This window comes from Staurois parvus, unplaced genomic scaffold (assembly GCF_062004578.1).
Source record: "Staurois parvus isolate SC_StPar_1 unplaced genomic scaffold, SC_StPar_1.0 ptg000064l, whole genome shotgun sequence".
Classification (NCBI taxonomy): domain Eukaryota; kingdom Metazoa; phylum Chordata; class Amphibia; order Anura; family Ranidae; genus Staurois; species Staurois parvus.
This window is the reverse complement of record NW_028317860.1, coordinates 6,190,747-6,217,396: the sequence shown is the minus strand read 5'-3', so window position 1 is coordinate 6,217,396 and position 26,650 is coordinate 6,190,747. Positions and strand designations below refer to the sequence as shown.

Below are 26,650 nucleotides of genomic sequence, written 5' to 3'. Positions count from 1 at the left end.
GCCATTTTAAAGCATTTGCGATCATTTTAGCTGAGCAGCCTATCATTTTCTGCACTTCTTTATATGTTTTCCCCTCTCCAATCAACTTTTTGATCAAGGTACGCTGTTCTTCTGAACAATGTCTGGAACGACCCATTTTCCTCAGAATTTTAGAGAGAAATGCACTGTAAGCAGCATGTACAACATTTGCTGCCTTCCTTCCTTAAATAAGGGCAATAATTGCCACCTGTTTTTCAAAGAATGAATGACCTCACTAATAGAACTCCACACTGCTATTATTTTGAACATGCCCCTTTCAATTAGTGATTCAGTTACACAGAATCAGCAGCATGCATGTCATGACTGTTGGGTCGTTGGATTTCTATTACTCTACTACACCTGCTAGTAAATTAATTGCCATGTAGAAATATCATTTCTACCAAAAACAGTGATTGATCAGGTTAGTGATGCCTGACTGCTATTATTTTGAACACAACTGTGTGTATGTATATACAGTTGTGGCCAAAATTATTCAACCCCCACTGAAATTGAGTGTTTTGGCCAGTTTGACATTGCTTTTGATCATTCAGTCATCTTGCTTACATTTACATTAAAGAGGCACTTGTAGGTCAGACAAATATAACATAACAGTTATAATGAAATAACCACAAATGTCTTTTCTGTGCTCACAGCATTATCAGTTTTATTCAACCCCCAAGTGACATTCAATCTTAGTACTTAGTACAGCATCCTTTTACAGTTATAACAGCTTTTAAACGTGAAGCATAGCTTGACACAAGTGTCTTGCAGCGATCTACGGGTATCTTCGCCCATTCTTCATGGGCAAAGGCCTCCAGTTCAGTCACATTCTTAGGCTTGCGCACTGCAACTGCTTTCTTTAAGTCCCACCAGAGGTTCTCAATCGGATTTAAGTCTGGTGACTGCGATGGCCACTCCAAAATGTTCCAGCCTTTCCTCTGCAACCATGCTCTAGTGGACTTGGAGGTATGCTTGGGATCATTGTCCTGTTGAAAGGTCCAACGTCTCCCAAGCCTCAGGTGTGTGACGGACTGCATCACGTTTCCATCCAATATCTCCTGGTACTGAAGAGAATTCATGGTACCTTGCACACGCTGAAGCTTCCCTGTACCTGCAGAAGCAAAACAGCCCCAAAGCATGATTGACCCTCCACCATGCTTCACAGTAGGCAAGGTGTTCTTTTCATCATAGGCCTTGTTCTTCCTCCTCCAAACATAGCGTTGATCCATGGGCCCAAACAGTTCTAATTTTGTTTCATCAGTCCACAGAACACTATCCCACAACTTTTGTGGTTTGTCCACATGGCTTTTGGCATACTGCAGTCGACTCTTCTTATTCTTTGGAGACAGCAAGGGGGTACGCCTGGGAGTTCTGGCACGGAGGCCTTCATTACGCAGTGTGCGTCTTATTGTCTGGGCTGAAACTTCTGTACCCACATCTGACAAATCTTTTCTCAGTTCCTCAGCAGTCACACGGGGACTTCTCTCCACTCTACGCTTCAGGTAGCGCACAGCAGTCGAAGTCAGCATCTTCTTTCTGCCACGACCAGGTAGCGTTTCAACAGTGCCCTTTGCCTTGAATTTGCGAATGATGCTTCCTAAGGTGTCTCTTGGTATGTTTAACATCTTTGCAATCTTCTTATAGCCATTGCCCTTCCTGTGAAGAGAAATCACCTCTTCTCTTGTCTTCCTGGACCATTCTCTTGCCTTCACCATGTTTGTAACCACACCAGTAAATGTCTAGAAGGAGCTGAGTATCACAGTCATTTTAAAGCTGCCTAATTGGTGCTTATTATGCTTGATTGCTGCTCGGTGACATCCACAGGTGTTTTCAATACCTGATGGAAAGCACCTGTATGAACCTCTGTTCTTCAGAGTGGTAGTCTTTAAGGGGTTGAATAATTGTGGCAATGAAGAAACCACATAAGAACCATTTACTACTGTATTACATAAACAATTGATGTCATTTTAGTTGCATTTGGGTAGTTACAACGTCCTTGTAGGATTTGATTCTGAATACAATTCCAAATGTACACTATAGTCCCTAAACCCCTTTACAGCATTGGGGGTTGAATAATTTTGGCCACAACTGTATATATATATATATATATATATATATATATATATACACACACACACACATAAGCAATAAAGCGCAAATATAAAGGCACAGATCAAGCACACATTATGGACTTTTAAGTTGTATTCACCGTTGTTGCATAATCACATGGTTTGGATGCTTTAATTCATATATGAGGTTATAGAGCTATATGCGTGGCACTATTTTATGACATATCTTTTGTGTGTGGAAACGCATGTAAGTGTCAGCAGCACTGGTATACACAAGAATTTGAGGAGTTATTTGTTGCGCTGAAAATGAAAATATCTATTTCCTCATCCATTACAGGTATGCATTAATCTACTAAGTGCTTCTGCTGTGGTAGTTTAAAAATCTCAGATTTATGGATGTGTGAGTCTTGTCAAACTGAGTTTCTATAGTGTTTTATTTAGACAAGCAGGGTTGTGTGTGAAGTCATCCATACAGTTTAGTTACTGTTATTATTCAATACATTTGTCACTAATTAGCACTTTTTGGTTCAATCATCAATTTGTAATTCTGTCTGCAGGGATACAACTGTGCAGAGCCTAACGCTGCAGCCATCTGTGAAAGACGGTATAATAGTATATGAAGACTCACCTCTGGTATGTATTTATATTGAAAGGTATGGGAGTTCATACCACACTTGGGAGATGACAAATAAGCTGCCGCAATAAGAAATTAATGTTTTTAAAATTAACCTTGTTTTTCTTCTTTCTATGAAAAAAAAATTGGAATGTAAAAATGTACGCTTTGAAAGTTTATAGTAGATAGCTCTTATCAGCATCTAAAATTAGAGGTGTTTGAACTATGGTAGTGCATGCATGTAACAGCTCTAAAAACTACAGATGCTGGTGCACTTAATTCCAGAAAGGAATCCTGTGCTAAGAGAAAAGTAAAAGCTACCGTAGCTTTTTTCTGAAAATGCTTGTTTCCTGGACTCAATACTTTGAGACACTGAGCTGGAAAGCTAGGAATTTGGAGTTTTGGCCTACCCTCTTTTATGTCTTACAGGTGTTTAGTGAGAATGCCTAACAATAGGCTCACATTTTTTCAGTTTCCCTGCAGCCGCTCTATTGTGGACATTGCAGCCCATTCATGCAGGGAAAAAGTCCCTGCACCTTTTCCAAAATTGCTGCCACAGGGAATCCTCATGGTGGTATTTGGTTTCCAGTGCATGCACTGACCCCACTCTGTCATTTTGCGCAGCCTACCATTTTGTGGGTGAGTTGCCATTGTTCACAGTTGCTTCCACTTTGTTATAATACCACTAAGAGATGACCATGGCATATTTAGTAGCAAAGCAGTTTCATGTATAGACTTATTACACAGGTGGCAACCTATCACGGTACCACGCTTGAATTCACTGAGCTCTTGAGAGCGACCCATTCTTTCACAATTGTTTGTAGAAGCAGTCTGCATGCCAAGGTGCTTGGTTTTATACACCTGTGGCCTTGGAGGTAATTGGAACACCTGAATCCAATGATACTTTCGGCAATATAATGTATCTGCATATTTAAAGTGCTTGTGAATTAAATGTACTTACTATATATGACCATTAAATCATTCAGAGGGTGATGTAAACCATTTTTTGGCCGCAATCTCTCTCCTCTCCTTTCCCTCTTGCGAGAATAGTGTCAGAATTGGTGAGCTTTTCCTTTAAATGTAATAGGACGTATTATTATATTGAAGATGATGATTCTGCCCAGGTTCAACTATATCTTTCCTAACTGCCCAATCTGGATCCCTCTTTAAGGAGATATTTTCCTGTGTGATCCCCTTTATCTGGAGAGGTGCCCTTCCCCGCTTTGCAAAATCTACATTGCAATTCCCTGCCACTATGGGGGGGGGGGGTCTGGCCATCCCGAACTTTCAAACACACTATTGGGTGGCAATGCTGGTGTCGTTGTATTGGTGGTTTAGGGGCTTTAGGTCCAATGCTGCTGTCTGTTTCGAAGCAGCCTGCTTAGGATCCCTAGCTGATCTTCATAAAGTGCCTTACTGGGAACGTAGAGCTTATGATACTATTCCAGAGCTGACACAAGCTACGTTACAAATAAGGGCATTGGCTAGATGGCAATTTTTGCAGCCTGACCTATTTCCCCAGCTCAACCCCTTTGGAGGAATCCTGCGCTTTCTCTCTTCCATTCCATTCCTGACCCATGGTTCTGGGTGAGATATGGTATTAGGACCCTAGCTGATGTTATGCCCTCTGGGGTATACTACCATTCTCACAGTTATCCCACAAATTCCATCTCCCACGGGGGATGCTTTTCCGGTGCTTCCAACTGAGACATGCAGCCAAGCCCCTTTGAAGAACTGCTGACTCAGGACGACTTAAAAAAATCCATTGTCTGTCCTCTATGGAATATTTCTTGGCATTAATTTCCCCAAGATTGAGAAGTTGTGGGCCACATGGAAGGAAGATATTCCTTCTTTGGATGAGGATGACTGGATGGAGGCTTTGGAACAGGGTCCAAAGTTGGTTATTTCCTGCAGGGATAAACTTATACAGGTTAAGTTTTTACATAGGGTTTACTACACCACCCTGAGGCTTTCCCAGGTATACCCGGAATGGGATCCTATTTGCCCTCATTGCTGGCTATATCCGGGAACCTTTTTACACGTGTACTGGACATGCACTAGAATTGTCCTATTTTGGTCTGATGTTTTTTATTTGAACAATGTACGGTTGCAGCTGTCCCTGCCCCTTTCCCCTTCCTTGGCATTGCTGGGGCTTCATGGTGATGTACAAGGACCCCACCACTTGAAATTGTTGATACCCTATCTCCTGTATTATGCCAAAAAAGAGATTCTATTAAAGTGGACCTCTGGGGACCCTCCTGTGACATCGTCTTGGGAATCAGCTGTAGATGCGGCCCTTTCAATGTACAAGCTTCCTATGTTAATAGGGGCTGTACCTGGAAATACGATAAGGTATGGCTCCCTTGGACATCTCACTAAGGATCTACAATATGAATACTTGGCCCACTGCCCTCTGTTGTGATCTTTAAATGGGGGTTTATGGTAGCATCTCCTTCTTATCTTCCTCTCCCTCCCCTCCCACCTTTTTCCACCCTTCTTCCTGTTCTCTCTCCCCCTTCCCCCTGCTCACCCTTTCCTTCCTCTCCTTTCCCTTAATTTTTCAGTTGTCTGCTTTTGATGGGTTCCCTGCACCCTGGGTCTCACCCTCGAATTGATTCAGATGCGGTACTATTAGGTTATTGCTTCGTAACTACTGTGGTTTGGATTTCAGCTGTAATGTTCTTTCATTTTCCTTTTACAATAAACATCCACTGTTGTAAAAACAAATCGTTCAGAGGGTGCTTTACCCAGTAGTGGCAATATTTGATTAGGACAAAATATCTTTTAACATGCTTGTTGTTTATTTAAAATTCTATGTTTTATTTATAGGTTAAGGCTGTTAAAAAAGGCCACATCTTGGTTATAGATGAGGCTGACAAGGCTCCCACAAATGTAACCTGTATTCTGAAAACCTTGGTAGAAAGTGGAGAGATGATCCTGTCAGATGGGAGACGACTTGTAGCCAGTAAGTATTGTATAGGTGCTATTAACTTATCTCTATGTTAAACATTCAAAGCCGACCACAGACGGTTCGAATCTCAGCCGGTTCAGCAGGAACTGGCTGAGATTCAAACCACTTATGGGCATGCTGAAAGTACCCAAGTTGATTTTACATGCAGTTATTGCTAGCACCTATTTTAACTGCAAACCCGTGGTTGCAGGAAAGACATTCACAATGTCTATGGCCTGCCTAAGACAGGCAGTCATACTGGTGATTTCTGTGCTGTATGTGGCCCTCTCACTCTTTGCAGTCATTAGCCAGTCTAAGGATCAAAATTAAACAAGGCCCTAGCTGTTCTCAAGGAATGCACGTAGAAATTCTCCCCAGCAGGGATGCAGATGACAAAAAAACCTTGTACAGTTTTTAACCCTCTCCCATTCTGTCCAAAATGTAAAAGGTATGTCTGGAACTGGAATTTATTTTCAGTCCTTACAGGATTGTAGTCTGTGTTATATCCACTTACCTACATTTCACATCCTTTTCACCACTTCAAGGCCATCATAACGACGTAAAAAAACCCTTTTTTTTGCACCTATTTTTTTTTTATTTATATGCAGTCATTAATGGGCTTGTGTCAGACCTCTGGAATGTGTGCTGTACACCAGTCTAAGCATGAAATGAATTCAGATACCAATTAATAATCCTCTTCTTATTTGGTATGTCAGGATGACAGTTGGGAAACTTTACTAGATGATTACTAAAATCTAAGTGAACATGTCCAAGCACTGCTGACCAAAGTTGTACTGCCAGTCTTTCTTTTCTTTCTGCCTTGGACATGCTGTTACAGTTACCATGATGTGTAAACATTCATCTGTCTTAACACAGACTTTTAAAAAGTAATCCTTGTAGAGTATTCTGGAATTAGTGTGAAATCCCAGGATTTCTCTGAAATCGTTCTTTTAATTAAGTGTGTGTGATTGTCTGTGATGGCAGTGGCCAGAGCACATAGCAATGAAAAAATGAGGGATTTGGTGACTCATTGGGATACTGATGAACTATTAACAGTCGCTAAGTAATATTCTGAAGGGTCAGATCATGAGGCATCTTTAATTTCAATGCTAAATCATGTTCTAAAGACAGTTCAATTCACTTTTATTTAATCAAGTAATATTTATTTAAGAAGTCTGAAAATGATATCCATTCCTTAAAAAAATTAGATGTTTTATTAATTGTATTTGTAAGCAGAAATAATCTGTTCCCCGCACTAATGCCTATTCTCTTGTGACAATGCTGGTATGTTATTTTATTTAAAATGTTTTAAATACCACTACTGGTTCACTGAATGCAGTGCAAAGTGTGTTTGGTTTCCCTTCCCTTCACATGTTTATGCAAGAAGCATCACAGTCATCAATGGGACCCATAATGCATGCTTTAAAGTGGAAACTATGTGTTCTTATTTAGTGAAGTGCTTTAAATAAAAAAACATATTTTCAGCAGACTCCATATGGTAGAGTATTTTTTATGATTGGAGCTTGCTGGTCCACCATTTCCTGTGGACTGGGAAGGCCATCCCACTCTTTGTTTTTTGTTACATGTGCATTCAGATTATTTTCCTAAATTATAATATGCTGCATAAAACACTGACCCTATTTAAATGCAGTAATAACAATAGTTCAGTAATGCTTAGGGTTGTGATCTCTACAATCAAGCCATGATTTTGTTACTGATTTTGTTCAAAGTGTTAGAGTGGTAGCCCTAGAGCAGGGACTGCCATTCTTGTGTCTGTGGACAGTTCTGCAATAAACATGGATACTTGACATCTATCCAGTGTGCAGAAGCCTTTTTATCTACACTTTTTAAGGACCTTTGTGGCAGGATCAACAGGTATTATTTTAACAAAAGCTGCTCATTTTAAAATATTTTAAATTACTTCTAAAATTACAGTAACATCTTACATTTTTTTGAGATTTTGGTGTGTAGGTTTACATCTACTTTAACTTTTACATTGATTACAGTCACTAAACCAGTATAACAACAAATATTTTATATACTTGCCAGATCCATTAGAACGGAAAGGAAGAGATAATGTGATCCCTATTCATCCTGATTTCAGAATGATTGTGCTAGCTAACAGACCTGGGTTCCCTTTTCTGGGAAATGATTTTTTTGGTGCTTTAGGTAAGTTACAGCTTCAAAAAATATGAATATCATAATTTGCTTCCATATCAGTAGCCTCTTTTAAAAGTAGTGCTGTTTTAGCAGAAAAGTAACACTTTCCATTTAAAAAAGACTCTCAAAATTAATGTTATTGAAAATATTAGGTCTCAGTTACCTAATCAATCAATGTCGTACTTGGCAAAAAATCACCCCTACAGATCAATGACAAGCTCAAAGGTGCCACGCCTATTTGATTCTAAATTGACATCCAAAGTGTTACATGTGATTAGGGACAGATGAGTGACCCTGGACATTGACAGTTTGTGTCCCGGGCTGCTGATCAGCTGTGAGAACGAGGCCTTAAATTTTTATTTCTGATAGGAAACAGGAAAAAAAAAGGTCACCATAACTGCACCTGGGTTTATGTTTATATAGTCAAGACATTTTTCTGTAGTTTTGGATTGGGTTGGGTTAGAAGCCCTGACAGGTTATTATTGCTGCCTGTGTCCACGTTAGGGAAATTAATTCTTTCTATTTAGTTTTTCTGTGAATACTGTCACCAAGACAGAAAGTGGTAGAAAATCCAAAAGGTTACATTTGTTACTGGAGAAGAAATACAAACAAAATCTTCCCATATGAGATACCAGATCAGAAGATAGCTGTCTAAAAGAGAATTCCCCACTGATTTTATATGATTTCCTCCTGTTTCCTGTATCTTTGGGACTAGAAGTGAAGTGAAATCTCCTCAAAGGACCAGTCAGCAAAAAATAAAGTAATGGGGGTTTTCACCCTTCCCTACTGTATATAAAACTAAAAGGTTTGTCATGCAAGCATACTTTTTAAATGTCAAAGCTTTATAGCTACATTTTAATGGGGCCCACCACTTTTCATGTATGGCAGCACAGGCGGGGCAAATTTTGTTGAAATGTCATCTGGCATTACACACCACCCCTTTCACACATATCTCAGTGTTAGTCTGTGCTTTTTTTTATTAAAATAAATATTATGTAAAAGCCAATGTGGTGTCCCATTATACTGTTTCCTGCAAAAGGATTGGTTGTCAACATAATTTGTTTTACTTGATGGTGGAAGGGGGTCATTTTGAGAATAGGAACAGTCTCTGAGACAACATTACCAATAAAAAATACTATGAAATGGATTTATCAAAACAGGAGTAGCTACAACCTGGAGCATCTGTGTGTGACAGCCAATCAGCTTCTGTCTTTCATTTTCAAAGCTTAACTGAACAAGCTGCATATGATTGGTTACCATGCACAATTGCCACAGCTGCTCCAGATTTAGACTGCTTCGGTTCTGATCAATTATAGCCCCCCCCCCCAGTTATTAAATGGTTATTGAAAATAATTTGTATAGTAAATTGCTTGCGAAAGTAATTTTAGTCAATGCCTTTCTTTATTTTCTTTTCTGGCCTGACTGTTGTTTTACAGGAGATATATTTAGCTGCCATGCAGTGGATAATCCGCTACCACAATCTGAGTTGGCTATGTTGAGACAGTATGGACCCAATGTGCCTGATGCCGTGCTGCAGAAATTAGTAGCTGCCTTTGGTGAATTGCGAACAATGGCAGACCAAGGAATTATAACATACCCTTATTCTACCCGTGAGGTTGTCAATATAGTGAAACATTTGCAGGTAACCCAAAAATCAGCATGGCAGAATGTTATTCGTATTTACCATTGTAATATGGATGACTGAGGGATGAAGACCGAAATGAAAGAATATCTGGGCTTTGGTCATTGATTTTTTAGAGCTTCTGTACATGCTTGACTTTTCCAGACTTTTCATTTACTATAGGTTTCTCAGGGTTAATTAAAGTTAAAAATATTCATTCGGTTAAAATGTGTATTTAATAACTATAGATTTAAATAGGAACAATCTATTGTACAAATTATTGATTACTGGGTGTCTGCCATCTAGCAGTAGAAAAGAGCGGAAACAAAACAAAAATACCACCCAAGCAGCCAGGGCAGGCAGAAGATGTTCGTACGCTGTACTTGTTAAACTGGGGTAGCTCCAGAACATGTGGTTTTCATCTTCCTCACTGTACCTAAAACAAAGGTGGGAGACATGCAAAAACTTGTGAAACCTATAATATATACTGTATTTCTTAGATTGTCATTTTTCCATACATTTCTCTTTCCAAGAGTCAAGAAATAGAATCCCTTAACAATCAAAAATAGTCATATAGCCCAGTGCTTAATTAATAAAAAAAAAATGATATGTAATCAAAAATTTGTGCAAAACACACACAAAGAAATTATATTAAAACATAAGTGCATTTGCAAGCCTTTTATCCTATGATTCATAAACTACCCATACTGTGTATGTGTATATATATATATATATATATATATATATATATACACACACACACACACAGACATATATACAGGGGGAACCCAGTTCCAGCACTGAATATATGTAAAGACAAGGGCTGGTGGGGTGTGCTGAAGGGCCTATTGTTGCTGTGGGGAATTTTTTGATATGGGGGGGGGGGGTTTGTTCTGGGGAAGTGTATTGTTGCTAACTGGGGATATATTGTTGTTGGGGGGTTCTATGTTGCTGGAAGGGTCTATTGATGCTGGCTGCTTTGAGATCTATTGTTGTTGGCAAGGCTATATTGTTGAGGCAGATCTATTGTTGCTGGGGTCTGTTTTGACTGGCTGCAGGTGATATATTTTACTGCTTTTCTTGTTGTTATTAACAAGATCCTTATAAACAACATAATATATATATATATATATATATATATATATATATATATATATATATATATATATATGTATATATATAAATCATAATCTGTAAAAAATGAATGTATAAAATGTCTTTTGAATCCAGAGTCTGGTTTATCACTATTCAAAGTGTTACTAAACCCACAACAGTAAAATCAGTCTGTATATGCAGTAAAGCATGCTTGTTATACTCACTGTAGAACCTAAGGAGTTAATCCCTTGCATTGTGTAAAAACGCTGTTTGATCCTGACTTATATGATCCTCCTCTTCTTCCACATTTCTCAGTCCATCTGCTGATGGTACGAGCCTTAGGAGACACTCTGTACATCCTCAGTTTGGTGTATATTGCTAGGGAATTTTTTTATTTTATTTTGGGGAGGGTGCATGTGATCAGCACAGGGCCAATCAGCACTGTCAAGACAGGGGTCATGCAACCTCATGGGACAGTCAGAAGAGAATGAAAACTCCTCCTACAAGATTAACCAGTTGTCAGCCGGATACTAAAAGAAGTCAGAAGACTGCTATATACTGCTGATGATAAAAGGTAATTAGCTGATGATAAAAGGTAATTAGCCATTTATATTTACTGAAATATTACATTTCCATGTCCTGTGTACTGTGAGAGACCAGATATAGTGAATGCAAGGTCCTGGGTTGGGCCCTGGGTAACACTATAAATTCTTTGTTTTAATAAAGCCAATATAGTGGATCTGAGTGTCCATTAATTGAAACATCACCTTGCAACAAAAGTGTCTTTATTGTTATCCTTCACTCTGGTAAACAAAAAAAACACTGCGCTGTGCCCTGCACCCATGCTTTGATGAACTCCCCAGCAATGTTAGACCTAACTCTGTGTAATCTCCTTGGTGCATGCTCAGGTCCCTCCACTCAAAGCGTTTTGAAGTGTTCTTGAAAAGATCCTGAGTATGGACTATGTGGTGATTTGTTTTCTCTTGCATTTTTTGAGATGCTAATGAAAGTCGGGAATGAGCCGATGAAATATTTGGACGTATAGAAGTGCATTTTGACCTGAATATTTAGGGTCTAAAAACGCTGGAGAGTCTATCAAGCAGAGGTGTAGAGCAGTTTGAGTGTTTTTTGAAAATGAAAGTGAAGGATAACAATGAAGACACTTTTGCTGCAAGGTGATGTTCAATTCAAGGCCACCAAGTAACACTACATCAAATTTATAAAAACAATAAGGACTGAAGCGTAAATCATTTTTCTACAAATTCTTTTTTTACTGGGCCCCAGGAGCTTTTAGCCATAATGTGCTAGTATTCACAGCGTATTAGAACTTTAGGGCAAACTTACCTGGCGAGTGATTCCCTCCAACGCTGTGCTGTCAGCCCACACTGCCATCTTCTCCCAGTCTTCCTTCCAGGTTCTGACTCTTTGTTCACTTGGTAGGCCACGATATCATTCCTACACATGCGCACAGGATTCACATCATAATTGTAGGCTGAAATGTGCATATGCGACAGGCAGAGAGACGAGACCAATAGGCCCTTTTTCTATCATAAAAATCCTACCTGTCAGTGTTTTGTTCATTTATGTATTTTTTTATTTTAGGTTTAATCCCACTATAAATAGTGATCAACAAATCTCTGGATACAAAAGACTTTTTATTCATCTATATTTTTGTTAACTTTTCACATAAGGTGATTCATACATTGTTGGTTATATGTGGCTATATAGGAACCACAGGATATAAGGCTTGCAAATGCTTTTAGATTTTTAATCTAATTATACAAATATAACAGGCAGGTGCTAATAATTAATGATCCAGAGTTCAACCAAAGCTGTTAACTGAAACAGACAAAGCAGTGTAGGAAATAAAACTAGGAATAGGACAGTCATACTAAAAGGGTGAAGTCCCTTTTAGATGTGGCAAATCTGGCAATATGATAAAGGCAGCAATGCAATAAGACATAAGTAAGTAAGTTGCATCAGCAAGTTTTGTCTCCAGTACAAATTTAGCAGCAAAGGGTTTCTAGACCTGCTTTCTTTGTAAAAGAAAAAGCAAAAAAATAAAAGCGCAACAAACTGCCCAGGTTAAGGCCTCACAATGCAGCGTAAGAATTGTGACCAAAAAGCTATTCCTTTAAAAGTAGTCCGCTAAGTCACCTACACAAAAAAACTGAAGGTGACCTAGTGAGATATAAATCAAGTAAAATTTGAACATCCATATTGCAATGTTATGTCCTGCTTATCATTTTTTTCCAGAGATAAGCTGAACCGGTCCTGCTCCCTATATGGGCAGGCTGTAAGATTTGCCACCTACTCAAGTATTACACAGTATTGTTTGAGGGGCATACATATTAAAGTGTTACTAAACCGAGGACCCTGCATTCACTATATCTGGTCTCCCACAGTACACAGAACATGGAAGTGCAATTATTTTAGCAAATATAAACTGCTAAATACCTTTTCTCATCAGCCGTATATAGCAGTCTTGTGACTTCTATCAGTGTCCAGCCGAGCACTGGTTAAAGCTTGTAGGAGGAGTTTTCATTCTGCGCTAGGAGGATGAAGAACCCCTGATCTCTGTCTGGATAGTGCTGATTGGTCCTGTGCTGATCACATGCACTCTCCCAAGAAAAAAAATACCTCTGTAGCAAACTGAGCATGTGCAGAGTGTCTCCACATGATATGTCTTATCAGGAGATAAGAGGGGGACACTGGAAGAAGGGGAGGATCAGAGAAGTCAGGATCAAACAGCGTTTTTACACAATGCAGAGGATTAACCCCTTAGGTTCCACAGTGAGTATAACAAGCATGCTTTACTGCATATACAGGTGAAACTCTAAAAATTAGAATATCATGCAAAAGTTAATTTATTTCAGTAATGAAACTTGCAAGGTGAAACTAATATATGAGATAGACTCATTACATGCAAAGCAAGAAAGTTCAAGCCGTGATTTGTCATAATTGTGATGATTATGGTTTACAGCTCATGAAAACCCCAAATCCACAATCTCAGAAAATTAGAATATTACATGCAATCAATAAAACAAGGATTGTACATAGAACAATATCGGACCTCTGAAAAGTAAAAGCATGCATATGTACTCAGTACTTGGTTTGGGCCCCTTTTGCAGCAATTACTGTCTCAATGCAGCATGGCATGGAAGCTATCAGTCTGTGGCACTGCTGAGGTATTATGGAAGACCAGGATGCTTCAATAGTGGCCTTCACCTCTTCTGCATTGTTCGGTCTCATGTCTCTCATCTTACTCTTGGCAATGCCCCATAGATTCTCTATGGGGTTCAGGTCAGGCGAGTTTGCTGGCCAATCAAGCACAGTAATCCCACGGTCATTGAACCAGGTTTTGTTGCTTTTGGCAGTGTGGGCAGGTGTCAAGTCCTGCTAGAAAATGAGGTCCGCATCCCCATAAAGCTCGTCCGCGGAAGGAAGCATGAAGTACTCCAAAATCTCCTGGTAGATGGCTGTGTTGAACCTGGACTTAATGAAGCACAATGGAACAACACCAGCAGATGACATGGCTCCATAAATCAACACAGACTGTGGAAACTTCACACTGGACTTCAAGCATCTTGCAGTGTGTGCCTCTCCATTCTTCCTCCATACTCTGGGTCCTTGGTTTCCAAATGAGATGCAAAAGTTGCTCTCATCAGAAAAGAGGACTTTCGACCACTGAGCAACAGACCAGGTCTGTTTTTCTTTAGCCCAGGTAAGATGCTTGTTTGTTGTTCAGGAGTGGCTTAACAAGAGGAATATGACATTTGAAGCCCATGTCCAGGATCCATCTGTCTGTGTGTGTGTGGTGGCTCTTGATGCACTGACTCCAGCCTCAGTCCACTCCTTGTAAAAGTCCCCAACACTTTTGAATGGCCTTTTCCTGACAATCCTCTCCAGGCTGCGGTCATCCCTGATGCTTGTGCACCTTTTTCTTCCACACTTTTCCTTTCCACATAACTTTCTATTAGTGTGCTTCGATACAGCACTTTGGGAACATCCAACTTATTTTGCAATTACCTTTTTAAGGCTTTCCCTCCTTATGGAGGGTGTCAATGATGGTTTTCTGCACAACTGTCAGGTCAGCAGTCTTTCCCATGATTGTGATTCCTACTGAACCAGACTGAGAGACCATTTAAAGGCTCAGGAACCCTTTGCAGGTGTTATGGTTTAATTAGCTGATTAGAGTGGGACACTTTGAGCCTAGAATATTGCACCTTTTCACAATATTCTAATTTTCTGAGATTGTGGATTTGGGGTTTTCATGAGCTGTAAGCCATAATCATTACAATTATGACAAATCACAGCTTGAACTATCTTGCTTTGCATGTAATGAGTCTATCTCATATATTAGTTTCACATTTTAAGTTGCATTACTGAAATAAATGAACTTTTGCACAATATTCTAATTTTTCGAGTCTCACCTGTACAGACTGTTATTTTTGTTATGGATTTAGTAACGCTAGGGGTGTAAATTCTTCTCTGATCACTTTGATTCTTAATGAATGTCCATAACTTTAAATCTGTGGATACTGGGAAAATGACTACAGTAGGCAAGCATATAAACAAAATAAAGCCAGTTTAAATTTCCTTCCAGAATGAAAAATTACTTATCTGTGGGCTGATTCACACAGTCTGGATGCGTTTCTGTATGTGCATTTTTGAAGCATTCCGCTGCGTTTTTTGACGTGTTCCGGTTAATTTTTTCCCCCTCTCTTTTTCTTTAACTTAAATAAGAACGTGTGCATTTTGGTGCATTTTTGATACATTTTACTGTGTTCCAGTACAGCTCAGTGCAGAAAAATGCAGCGTCTTTTACTTTTTTTTTCTGGAACTGGAATGCACTGGAACTGACCGCGTTGGTGTAAACTATGCCATTGAAAATTTTTTTATTTTAATTTATTTCAGGTACTTATATAGCGCTCTCAATTTACGCAGCGCTTTACATATATATTGTACATTCACATCAGTTGAAATCATGTAACCTGGACTGCATGTTGTGTGAACTGGCTCTATATGTATTGTTAGAGGCCATCCAACATGCATACTTTACTATTGTCCCAGAAAATTGTGTTTTATATGGGCAGTGAGTTTTCATATTTCCAAAATACAACATAATATTTTGCTTCTTGGGTAGATTTATGCAGGTTGCATTATGCCACCAGCCTGTCTGTCCTCAAAATATAAGTCTTACTAATATGCTGTGTTTAAAGGCTAAGTTCACCTTTTCGGGCACAATTTCATTTTCATAATAGAATCCTTTGTGTAATATCAATTCTGGCCCAGCCATCCCAGTGTTCTTATCTATCACTTACCTGATCCACAGAAGCTTTGAGATTTCATGTTTCTGTCTGCATTTTAAAAAAAATTTTTCTGCTTGCATCACTTTCTGTAGTTCATCTCCTATCATTCACTGTGCTGTTGTATCACAGAAAAGGGCATGATAGGGCATGTTAACCACTCTGCACGACACCTCCCTCGTTGCTATACAACCTTCCACCCATTTTCTATATCTGCTATAAATTATATACTGCAAGACCTGCCTTTGAATAGATTATTCAGGTATGTCCTCCTATTCCATAGTTCTGGAAATTGTACACAGATTGCATAGTGTATGATCATCTTTATATGCACTTGCAATTTTTTTTTGGGGGGTGGGGGCTGGAGCGTTTGAATGAGCTGCCCTACTCGCAACAATTGTCCCAAAGAAGTTCCAGGTCTATTTAAAGTGAAGTATTGTACTTTTTTTTACTGCGCTTTTTGGTGTGTTTGCAGTGTTTCTCAAATGCATGGCAAAGCATGCATTTCCTGTGTGGTTTGCCATGCATTTGGAAACGCACAGATGTGAATGCAGCCTCATTGTTCTTGTGTAAACACACCGATTTCAGGCCTCATTCACACCTAGCGTAGTGGGAGTGCATATATTTTTGCTCATTTTTCCCATGACATGCATAGGACCAGCAAGTTGATTTCAACAGACTGCCCTACACGTTACAAAGTAGCTCATGGGACATTTTGGCATGTTGCGGTTTGCACGTTTTTTACTGTGCGTTTTGCTGCATTTGTCACTTGTTTTTTTTTTACGTGGCAAATTGTGCATTTGCTTATGTCTTTGTTGTTCCGCTAACAATTAATGGCACTGAAAGTGGTAATTTTAGGTTTATAAAGCTGGCCATACACTATAAAATTTGTGCAATCTCTATACGGTCTCCTTTAGATTTACCAAACTGTATAATATAAGCACTATTTATCCAATCACTCTATCCAATTAGGTCAGCCCTTGCACTACATTGTTGATAGTAGATGTAAAGGAGATTGTGCAATCAGATTGTATAGTGTATGGTGAGCTTTACATAACTCAGGAGACACTGCTCCTGTTTTCAGTACTACAGCTCTATCCACATAAGTTATCTGATTGTTCAGCTCCTGCACACTCTACTAAATGAATGCTTTATGGCTGCGTGTTTAGTGAGAACGGTATATACTGATTGCATTTAGAAAATGTGCACCTGAGGAGATGGGTGGTAGTGATCTGCTGGAAAGGGAGAGAGCAGATGCAAGGTGTGTGCTAATGAAGTCAGCTGGTGAAATCCTTCTTGTGTCACGTCCTAAAGTCTGTCCAGGAAGTAATGGAGACATTATGGAATATAGAAAAAAAGGCAAATGTAGCCTTTAAAGTGGACTTTCCATGACAACTAGAAGATCCACTTCCCTTTTACAACAAGCAATACTAGCTGTAAAAAAAAAAAAAAAAAAACACAGAAAAAAATACTCACCTTGATCCCAGCTTTAGATGTTTCTTGGTAGACGTGTAATGTCACCATGGCTCACTGCTGCCCCCTGGGATAGCTCAGCATTTGAAATCCACCCCAAATTTTTCCCAGTCCATCTCTTTAAACATTATAAAACCACAATTAAATTTCCCTATTTATTAGTTTCAGCAAGTAAAGCGTTACAGATTTATGGCCTAGTAGACAGCCCTGGGCATAAAGTTCCATTTTTCTGCACACTAAAGCTGACAAAAGAACAAATTTAGGTGTTTTTATTTTACGTCTGATGCGAATGTAGTTGGCCCACTGTTTGCACTGCATCCACTTAATCTGTATTGAAAATAAAAGTTTTGCTACAGTTAAATTTTTCTTTAAGCATATTAGGTTATTGCATTTTACTTTATCTGCTCATGAAATTTATTTTGAAAGTGCCCTCCAGGTGTTATGTATTAAAGCACAATTAAGATGCATTGGCTATAATAAAATCAGTAAATTGATTATTTTTATAAATAGCCTAAAACTAGAAAACGAAATAAATGAAAGAAACAGACGTGTCACCTTTAATCAATAATCTGGATTTACTGTTGTTTTTTTGTGGATTAATGTCACCAGCTCTAATCCAATTCTAGCAATCAATGATCTGTCAGTGTCTGCGTGACACGCTTTTCTGCTTTACAGCCTGTAGGAAAACTTTGTGATGACAGTGTGTTTTTCATGCGCATAATTTTATTTTAGTCAGCATCTTTGCATAGATAATGTGTGTTTTTTTAAATCTTTGCATATAAACTTATCTTTCTTTCTGGCAAGCCAGCAATAATTACATGAAACATAAAATACTGTGAGCAGTATACAGCAGTAATACAATATTCAGATGCAATAATTACATGAAACATAAAATACTGTGAGCAGTATACAGCAGTAATACAATATTCAGATGCAATAATTACATGAAACATAAAATACTGTGAGCAGTATACAGCAGTAATACAATATACAGGGGAACTCAAAATGGCTCTAACACCCCTTTTCTGGCAGTAGTTCCCCCAAGAACTACCTGCGCCTAATTCAGGCAAACAATTGCACCAGTGTCAGTAACATAACTGACACGTGGAAAATTCAGGTAGTTCCCACTACCACCACTTTAAAAATCTATGATTATGGCGGCAATGCATTCTTACCTCTGGTTCTCTATTTAGGAAACTGGCAGTAAGGAAACCAACTCTGAACCAGCATACAGAAGTACACCTGTACTCAGAATGGGCTGTGCTTGTGCTGAGAGGCTGTCATTTATGTGACGGCTTTCTGCACAAAACTGCATCCCCTGCTTCACTCAGCTGTTGACCAGGGAATTACTTGGCCGAAAGCTAATTGCAAACAAAAGAGCCAGGGATAAAGCAGATGTCATTACCCAAATGTCCATATTTGGGAAATGATCTGTCACTGAGTGGGCGGAGTCAAATAAGGAACAGAGAAACTAGTTCCCCATCAGGTCCATTCCACTTTTGAGTGACAGTGAACAGCAATGGGTGGATTTGAAAGCCACTATTGGTCTAAATAGTGTCTACGAATCTGTCTATTGCTGTGCGCTGTCACTCAGAAGTGGCTCATACCTGATAGGAGGCTAGTCTCTTAGTTTCCCATCAGGCTCTGGCCATCCCTAATATAAAATCCTTGGCCAAGCGCCCATAAGTTTGAGTGTGAAGTAGGGTGGGAGTGCACTGGGGAAGGAGTGTGCAGAGTGAATGCTCCTTAACCCTGGGCAAACATGGACATATTCATATATCTGAAAGACCTGTACAGACAAGTACATAATTTGAGGGCAAGCACCAACACTGTGCTATGCCCAGATGGAATTCCAAAGGGTGTTCGTGGCACCGTTTATGAATTTCCCCAATAATGGACTGAAGTTGAAGTTTAAAGTTATAGTTTGGGGTGGAAAGGGGGGGCCCAAGAACACTGCTTTATTATTATTATTATTATTACATTGAGTTTATATAGCGCCAAAGGGTTTGCTCAGCGCTGTACAATAGGGGGGACAATACATGGCACAGTACAACAAAAACAGACAGCGTACGAGGGGTAAGAGGGCCCTACTCTTTCAAGCTTACAATCTAGGAGGGAGGGGGTAGTGGAACAATAGGAAGTGGCTGAGGGGAATGAAGTGGCTGAGGGGGATGAAGTGGTGGGAGGAATGAGGGAGGATGGCCGTTAGGTGAGGGTGGGGTAGGCTTCCCTGAAGAGATGGGTTTTGAGGGAGCGCCTGAATGTGGGGAGGGAAGGCGACAGTCGGATGGATTGGGGCAGTGAGTTCCAGAGGATAGGGGAGGACCTGGAGAAGTCCTGCAGTCGTGCATGGGAGGAGGAGACCAGGGAGCAGGATAGAAGGAGGTCCTGTGAGGAGCGAAGGGTACGGGTAGGGTGGTACTTGGGGATCAGGTTGGTGAGGTAGTCAGGGGCAGTGTTGTGAACGGCTTTGTAGATCAGGATTAGAAGTTTAAATTTGATGCGTTGGGCAATTGGGAGCCAGTGGAGGGAGAGGCAGAGGGGGGTGGCAGAGGTGGAGCGGGTGGTGAGGTGGATGAGTCTGGCCGCTGAGTTCAGGATGGTCTGGAGCGGGGAGAGCCTGCACTTGGGTAGGCCAATGAGAAGAGAGTTGCAGTAGTCAAAGCGTGAGATGATGAGGGAGTGTACAAGACATTTGACATTCAAACAGTCTAAACAATCTTTCAAGTGTGTTTAAATCTAAAAACAAAAATGTTTCTGCTTACTAGGTCTTAGATGTAGTGGCTGCTTTAGTTTTCAGATCTGTCAGTATATCTTCTTGCCTACTCGGGATGTATGAGTAAGCAGATATACTGACAGGAAGACTGAAGGAACTACCACGGCGCTCTACAGCACCGTGGTAGTTCATTGAGTGGCTCTAGGCACTGTGCCTATTACAGTCATATCTATCCTAAACTGTAAGTTAAAAATCCTGACTAAAGTATTGGCCATGAGATTAATGAAGTTCCTACCCTCACTGGTCAGCATTGACCAAACTGGATTGATACCGGGGAAGTCAACAGATTTTAATCTGTGTAGGATCTTAACGTGTATTCAGTCAATCCTAATATTATTGGATGTGGCAAAAGCATTTGATTCTGTAGCCTGAGTCTATATGTCTGCTGTATTGGATGTGATGGGATTTGAGCCATACTTCTGCAGATGGATTAAAATTCTGTACAAAATCCCATTGGCCCAGATTATGTTTGTGGGAGGGGGACACGTTCAGAGCCACTTCCTGTTGGTAGAGGGACAAGATAGGGATGTCCGCTTTCCCTGGCTTTTTTTGCACTATTGATCAAACCCATGGCTCAGGCCATATGTAAGATTCCCCTTATTATACAGAAAAAGTTGCGTTATACACTGATGATTTTGTTTTGTTTCTTAATGATCCTGGTCCTTCCCTCAAAGATGCACTGATGTTAATATGCTCCTTTTTCCCCTTATCTGGTTTAAAAGTCAAGTGGGACAAGTCTAAAATTTTTCCCATTGATCAAAAAGCATATGATCTAGTACAGTGGTCGGCAAGCCGCAGCTCGCGAGCCACATGCGGCTCTTTACACACTCTAATGCGGCTCTTCTGTGTGCCGGGCGTCCGCTCCCCTCCCTCCTCTCGGGGGGCCGCCCCAAAAGTCAGGACTCTGCAGCTAGCCCAGCAATGGGCAGACTACGGCCTGGCGGACCTTTTAATCCGGCCCGCGGAGCGTGGCAAACATTGGCTGTCAGGATGTAGGCGGGGCAGCGTGACAAACTCCTCTCCTCTCACAGTCCGCCCTGAAGACCGGAACGGCGCGGGAACAAGGCGAGAGGTACGCGCGGAGCAAAGGTAAGTGAATTGACACAATATGGGGAATGAATTACTATATGGGGGATGAATTACTATGGGGGATGAATTACTATATGGGGGATGAATTACTATATGGGGGATGAATTACTATATGGGGGATGAATTACTATGGGGGATGAATTACTATATGGGGGATGAATTACTATATGGGGGATGATTTACTATGGGGGATGATTTACTATGGGGGATGAATTACTATATGGGGGATGAATTACTATGGGGGATGAATTACTATATGGGGGATGAATTACTATATGGGGGATGAATTACTATATGGGGGATGAATTACTATGGGGGATGAATTACTATAGGGGGGATGAATTACTATGGGGGATGAATTACTATAGGGGGGATGAATTACTATGGGGGATGAATTACTATATGGGGGATGAATTACTATATGGGGGATGAATTACTATGGGGGATGAATTACTATATGGGGGATGAATTACTATATGGGGGATGAATTACTATGGGGGATGAATTATTATATGGGGGATGTATTTTCAGTTTTAAAAATGTGGCTCTCAAAATAAATTTCAATCGTGGTTTTGGCGAGATTTGGCTCAGTTGAAAAAAAAGGTTGCCCACCACTGATCTAGTAGATCCAGACCTACCCTTGAAGTGGATATCCAATGCCAAATACTTGGGGGTGAGGGTGGGGATTATTTCTTGCTGAATCCCTTATCATTATTGCAATTGGCAAAGCAACGCATGAAAGCTTGAGCACATCTTCCACTTTCACTTATAAGTAGGTATAACCCCATAAAAATAAGGTTGCTTTCCTCTTTCTTATATATTCCCCTGCCATGTCAAGTATGGATCTCATGGAAATACTTCAAACAATGGTCTCCTTCTTATGGAGTTCCAGACAGCCCAGATTTAGATTGGTACTACAGAGGCCCTGGACGCAAGGGGGGTTAGCATGCCCTGATTTAAATGCTTATTATATTGCTGCGTTGCTTAATCACACTCACAATAGGTTGGTGGTCGATGATACCAATGCTGCGATGGTCTTTGAGGCTGCACACTTTGGCGCCTACACCTTGGCTACCTCTGTACTTTCTGTATAGAGGTGCTTCTGCCCCTTACCACATCACACAAGCCATGAAAATGCTTATTAGGGTTTGGCAGTTGAAATGTCCTGTGTCCTCTCATCGTTGGTCTCCTCATACGCTTTTATGGTTGAATCCCCTTCTTCCTGAATTTTTCCTTTGTCCAAATCCCAATGTATGGGCATCTAAAGGGACTAAATCTCTCAACCAAATTTGTGTGGATGGTACCATTCAAACCTTTGACTCCCTAAAGACAAGATATTCCCTCCCTAAATCGTACCTGTTCTAGTACCTCCAACAACGCCATGCATTTCAGTTGCAGTTTCACAATCAGCCGGTCACCTTTGCAGTCTCAGGAATTGAATACCTACTGCATGATAAAACATTGGTGAAACCACTTTTTCATTATATATAAAGCTCTTCAGCCCACCATTTATGAAGGTCTTGGCAAGTTATTGTCCTGCTGGCATGAGGTGGTGCAGGAGTTGGACACTGAAGACTAGGAGGCCATATTGGAATATCCCATGCAACTACTGGTCTCCACTCGGGACCGATTGATTCAATTTAAAATTCTTCATAGAGTTTTTCACTCCCCAAAAAGGATTTATCCTTCACACTCATCTAAATGCTGGGGTTGCACAGAAGAGCCAGCTGTTCTTACATATGTTTTTGGACTGTCCAGTAATTAAGTCCTTCTTGACGGATGTTTCTCAGTGTATCCACTCTGTAACAGCTATTTCTATACCCTTAACCATTGATGTTTGTATGCTGGGTTTGGTCGACATCTTGGCTGTATCCAGGAGAACCTTGCTGGAGCTGTTGATTTTTTATGCTCATAAAGCTATACCCCTTAAATGGAAATCCCCGCAGGCCCCCATGTCTGACTTCTGGAAATGTACAGTCAATAAAACAGTGCCACTTTATAAATTCACATATGAATCTAGAGGATGCCCAAATAAATTCTCTAAGATCTGGGAAATTTGGTTGGATTCCAAAGATACTGTGGCTTCCCCTGAAATATCGTAGTAGAAAGTACTATGACACATTCCCTCTGTTATATGATATCCTACTGCACTGTGGGATGATGCTTTTTTGTCAAGCAATTTCTGTCCCATTAGTGATGAATGGAGTGAGTTGACCCTACAGGCAGCAGTTGCATGGTATTGGTGTTGTGTTTTATGTTTTTATGTTTTCACGAAGCCTAGATATGCCCAATAGGCTTTGTTTTATACTATAATTTCAACTCTTTAAAGTCAATAAAAAATTGCCAAAAATTCCTCAAAAATTGTCAACAAATGGGCAGGTGGATAAAACCTGCCTTTTTTTGTTACACAAAGCCACTGTAATTTATTTTGCAGCATTCCAAACTTGGGCACTGTGTGGGCCAGCTGTCACATCCTAACAACCAGTAGCATTATCAGTTGATAAGGAGGATGTTGGATGCCTGCAGAGCATCCTGGGTTGCCCCTCCCTTGCATTTTTCCAGAACTGGGTTCATGCTAGCTGTGTGAAGGAAAAAAACTGACAAAGAGAAACACTGAAATACTAGTCTGTAACACTGTGTAAAGGTGTATTTCCATTGTAAAAATAAATCACCTCTAATGTTGGGTGTCCCATGCGTTTGGATGCTGCCATTTTAGAATGGGGTGCCTGAAGATTGTGCAGGATTTTAAAGGGTGCTTTGACTGAAAAAAAAGTTTGTGAAACATTGCTTTAAAAGGTGTTGTAAGCAAATATAAAATCCCTCTTAATTCAATTGCTAAAGGTTACATTTATGGCTATCTGTTGATTTTCCTTGGTGCCAGTTTTTACTGTCTACACACAGCCCTCCATGGTTATCATTTGCTTGGCTAGCCATAGCAAAAGCCCAGCATAAATACCCCAGTGTCAGCCCAGCCCAACATAAATACCCCAGAGCCTTCCACTAACACCCCCCTCATTGAGAAAGACACTCATCTTCACATCTCTGGACATCCCCAGGAACAAGTGTTGGGCTCTGCATACACCATCAAGCAGCCCGCAACCTCTCTCGGATCCCGCCTGGTCCCCATGCTGCATGTATCCCTTCTTCCATCCCTTCTTCTGGGGGGCGGTGCTGCCCCCTGAAAAATGCCACCCTAGGCACATGCCCTGTTTGCCTTGTGGTAAATACGCCCCTGAGTGGAAGGAATGATGCCCCAATATTGATGTTCAACTGCACTTGCCTCTGTGCAGACTCCATGTCCTACTCTGCTTTTTATTCTAATGTCACAGGTGGGACTTTTCAGGCACTATTGGACAGCAGATCAATATGCCAGAGTTAGATCAGTGCCTAAAGTGGTTGTAAACCCCCATATCCTCCTACATACGGTGTACCTGTTTTTTTTTTCAGCCATTTGCCCTATACATCCTTGTAAAAATCAGAGATGAAAAGGATTTTTCACATACATAGCAGAGACTCACATGCTATAGAAGAGCTCTGAGAGCTAATAGGAGGGAAAGACAATGCCCCTTAACACAGCACTCAGGAACAGAGTTGAGGCTGTCAATCACAAACTGTATGCTGGGGCTCCCTCCCCTGTCACTTTTTTACTTTTAGTGTCAGGTAAACTTGTCAGAAGTGAATCATGCTTAGAACTGAGGAATGAGGCGGCAGACAGAAATGACGCAAAGGGCTTGATTTACTAAAGCCAACTAGACTGTGAAGTTGCTCTAGAGCTTAGTAAATGGGGTAAAGCTTCAAAAGACAAAGAATACCCAATCACTTGCCAGGAAAATAAAAAAAAAAACATTTTTGCTTGCACATAATTGGATGATAGAAGTTAACAGAGCTTCTCCTCATTTACTAAATTCTGGAGCACCTTGCAGAGCGCAATTGCATTTGCAAAGTGCACAGCCTATTTGCCTTCAGTAAATTAACCCCTTAGTGCTTTTGAGAGAGGCAAGTAAACACTATAGAAATATGTGCTTTGTTCAGATTTAATTTATGAGGTTTAAAACAGCTTTTTACATTTTACAATTTTCTTGTACAATTTTCCTTTTGATTTTCCAAAACCATATAATATGAGGTCAAACCTAAACACTTTCAATTTGTATGCAGTCAGGCAGGCCCTTGCACTGTGTAGTTGAAGGTAAGTCTAAAGGAAATTGGACAAGAAAACTGTATAATGTATGGCCAGTTTAGGAGTAATTGCCTGGTGCAGGAACTCTGCATTTCAGCACTCACTGCCAATCTACATACAGCAGCTTCCTCCAGCTTGCAATAAAAATAACACTGCATGCAGGGACTAGTTTATGACAACCAGTGAGCCATAATGTGGAGACAGCAAAGTTAAGTGATACATTGAATATAATTTTAGTTTGATTCATGTAATTTTTTTCTTGTTTTTTCATTACAGAAATTTCCTAATGAAGGACTGGCAAATGTTGTTCGAAATGTGTTTGACTTTGATTCTTACAACCAAGAAATGCGTGAAATATTGATTAACTCCTTACATAAGCATGGAATCCCAATTGGAGCCAAACCAACCAATGTGCAGCTTGCTAAGGAGTAAGAAAGATGTTTTATTAGCATTGATTCCACAGTTCTTAATATATTTATTGATCTAAAATAGGAGGTTTTATATTCCACTGTATTTATTATAGACACCAAGCATAATAAAATTTAATTATTACTGTTTTTTTCTTAATTGTGTGATTTTGTGCTTCTTAATTTCCGAACAGAAATGTATGGAGTTTCTAAAATAAAAAAAAAAATTATAACATCAGGTGTAGGGTATGTATTTAATATACTTGCCATGGACTCACTTTGCTAGTATTTTAGTTGTGATTTTTAGTAAAAGTTTAGTGAATGTGCTAAATTTGAGTCTGGCCATGAGTGATGTTTTTAGGAGGCTGTAGGAAGCACAAATGTGAGAACATTGACTTGTAAGAGAGCTGTAATAGCTGTATCTTATAACATGTTTTTAGTCTGTAACTGTCCCCTGTTACATGTTGCAAGTGTCCAAACACATTTTTATCATGCAAGCAGTTTCTGACCATCTTTTGTAGCAGGTCTGCAGTATTTGTCACCTGTAGCGTATCTGAATTCTAATGACTGTGTTTTGTGGCATTGCATGCGCTAAATATCATGTTTGGCCCCTTGGTGATGTCAAGAGCACACATGAGACCCTCTATGTCTAGTAAGTTGGCTGAACTGGACCCTTAAGACAACTGAGTTTGTCTTCTGCAGCATTAATGCCTTTTGGAACCATGTTTATGACAGGTAAGTCAGCTTTTATGTCTAATTTTAAAATAAGTTAAAAGGCTTTGAATGGGAAAAGCGAACCACTTAACGTCCAAGGACATTTTTAATTTTTTCACACATAAGTTAAAATCTGCATGTTTTTTGCCAGAAAATTACTTGAAACCCCCAAACAATTA

At 40.0% G+C, this 26,650-nt stretch overlaps 1 protein-coding gene across 2 annotated transcripts in view; it reads left to right on the top strand.

Moving 5' to 3' along the window:
• The window catches only part of VWA8 (von Willebrand factor A domain containing 8), a 422,826-nt gene that overhangs the window by 219,642 nt on the left and 176,534 nt on the right, over positions 1-26,650 (top strand). For both annotated transcript variants that reach the window (XM_089668819.1, XM_089668820.1), the window contains exons 23-27: positions 2,645-2,720; positions 5,530-5,665; positions 7,700-7,819; positions 9,247-9,452; positions 25,627-25,778. In XM_089668819.1, coding sequence (XP_089524945.1) covers positions 2,645-2,720; positions 5,530-5,665; positions 7,700-7,819; positions 9,247-9,452; positions 25,627-25,778 — 690 coding nt within the window. The remainder of the gene's footprint in view (positions 1-2,644; positions 2,721-5,529; positions 5,666-7,699; positions 7,820-9,246; positions 9,453-25,626; positions 25,779-26,650) is intronic.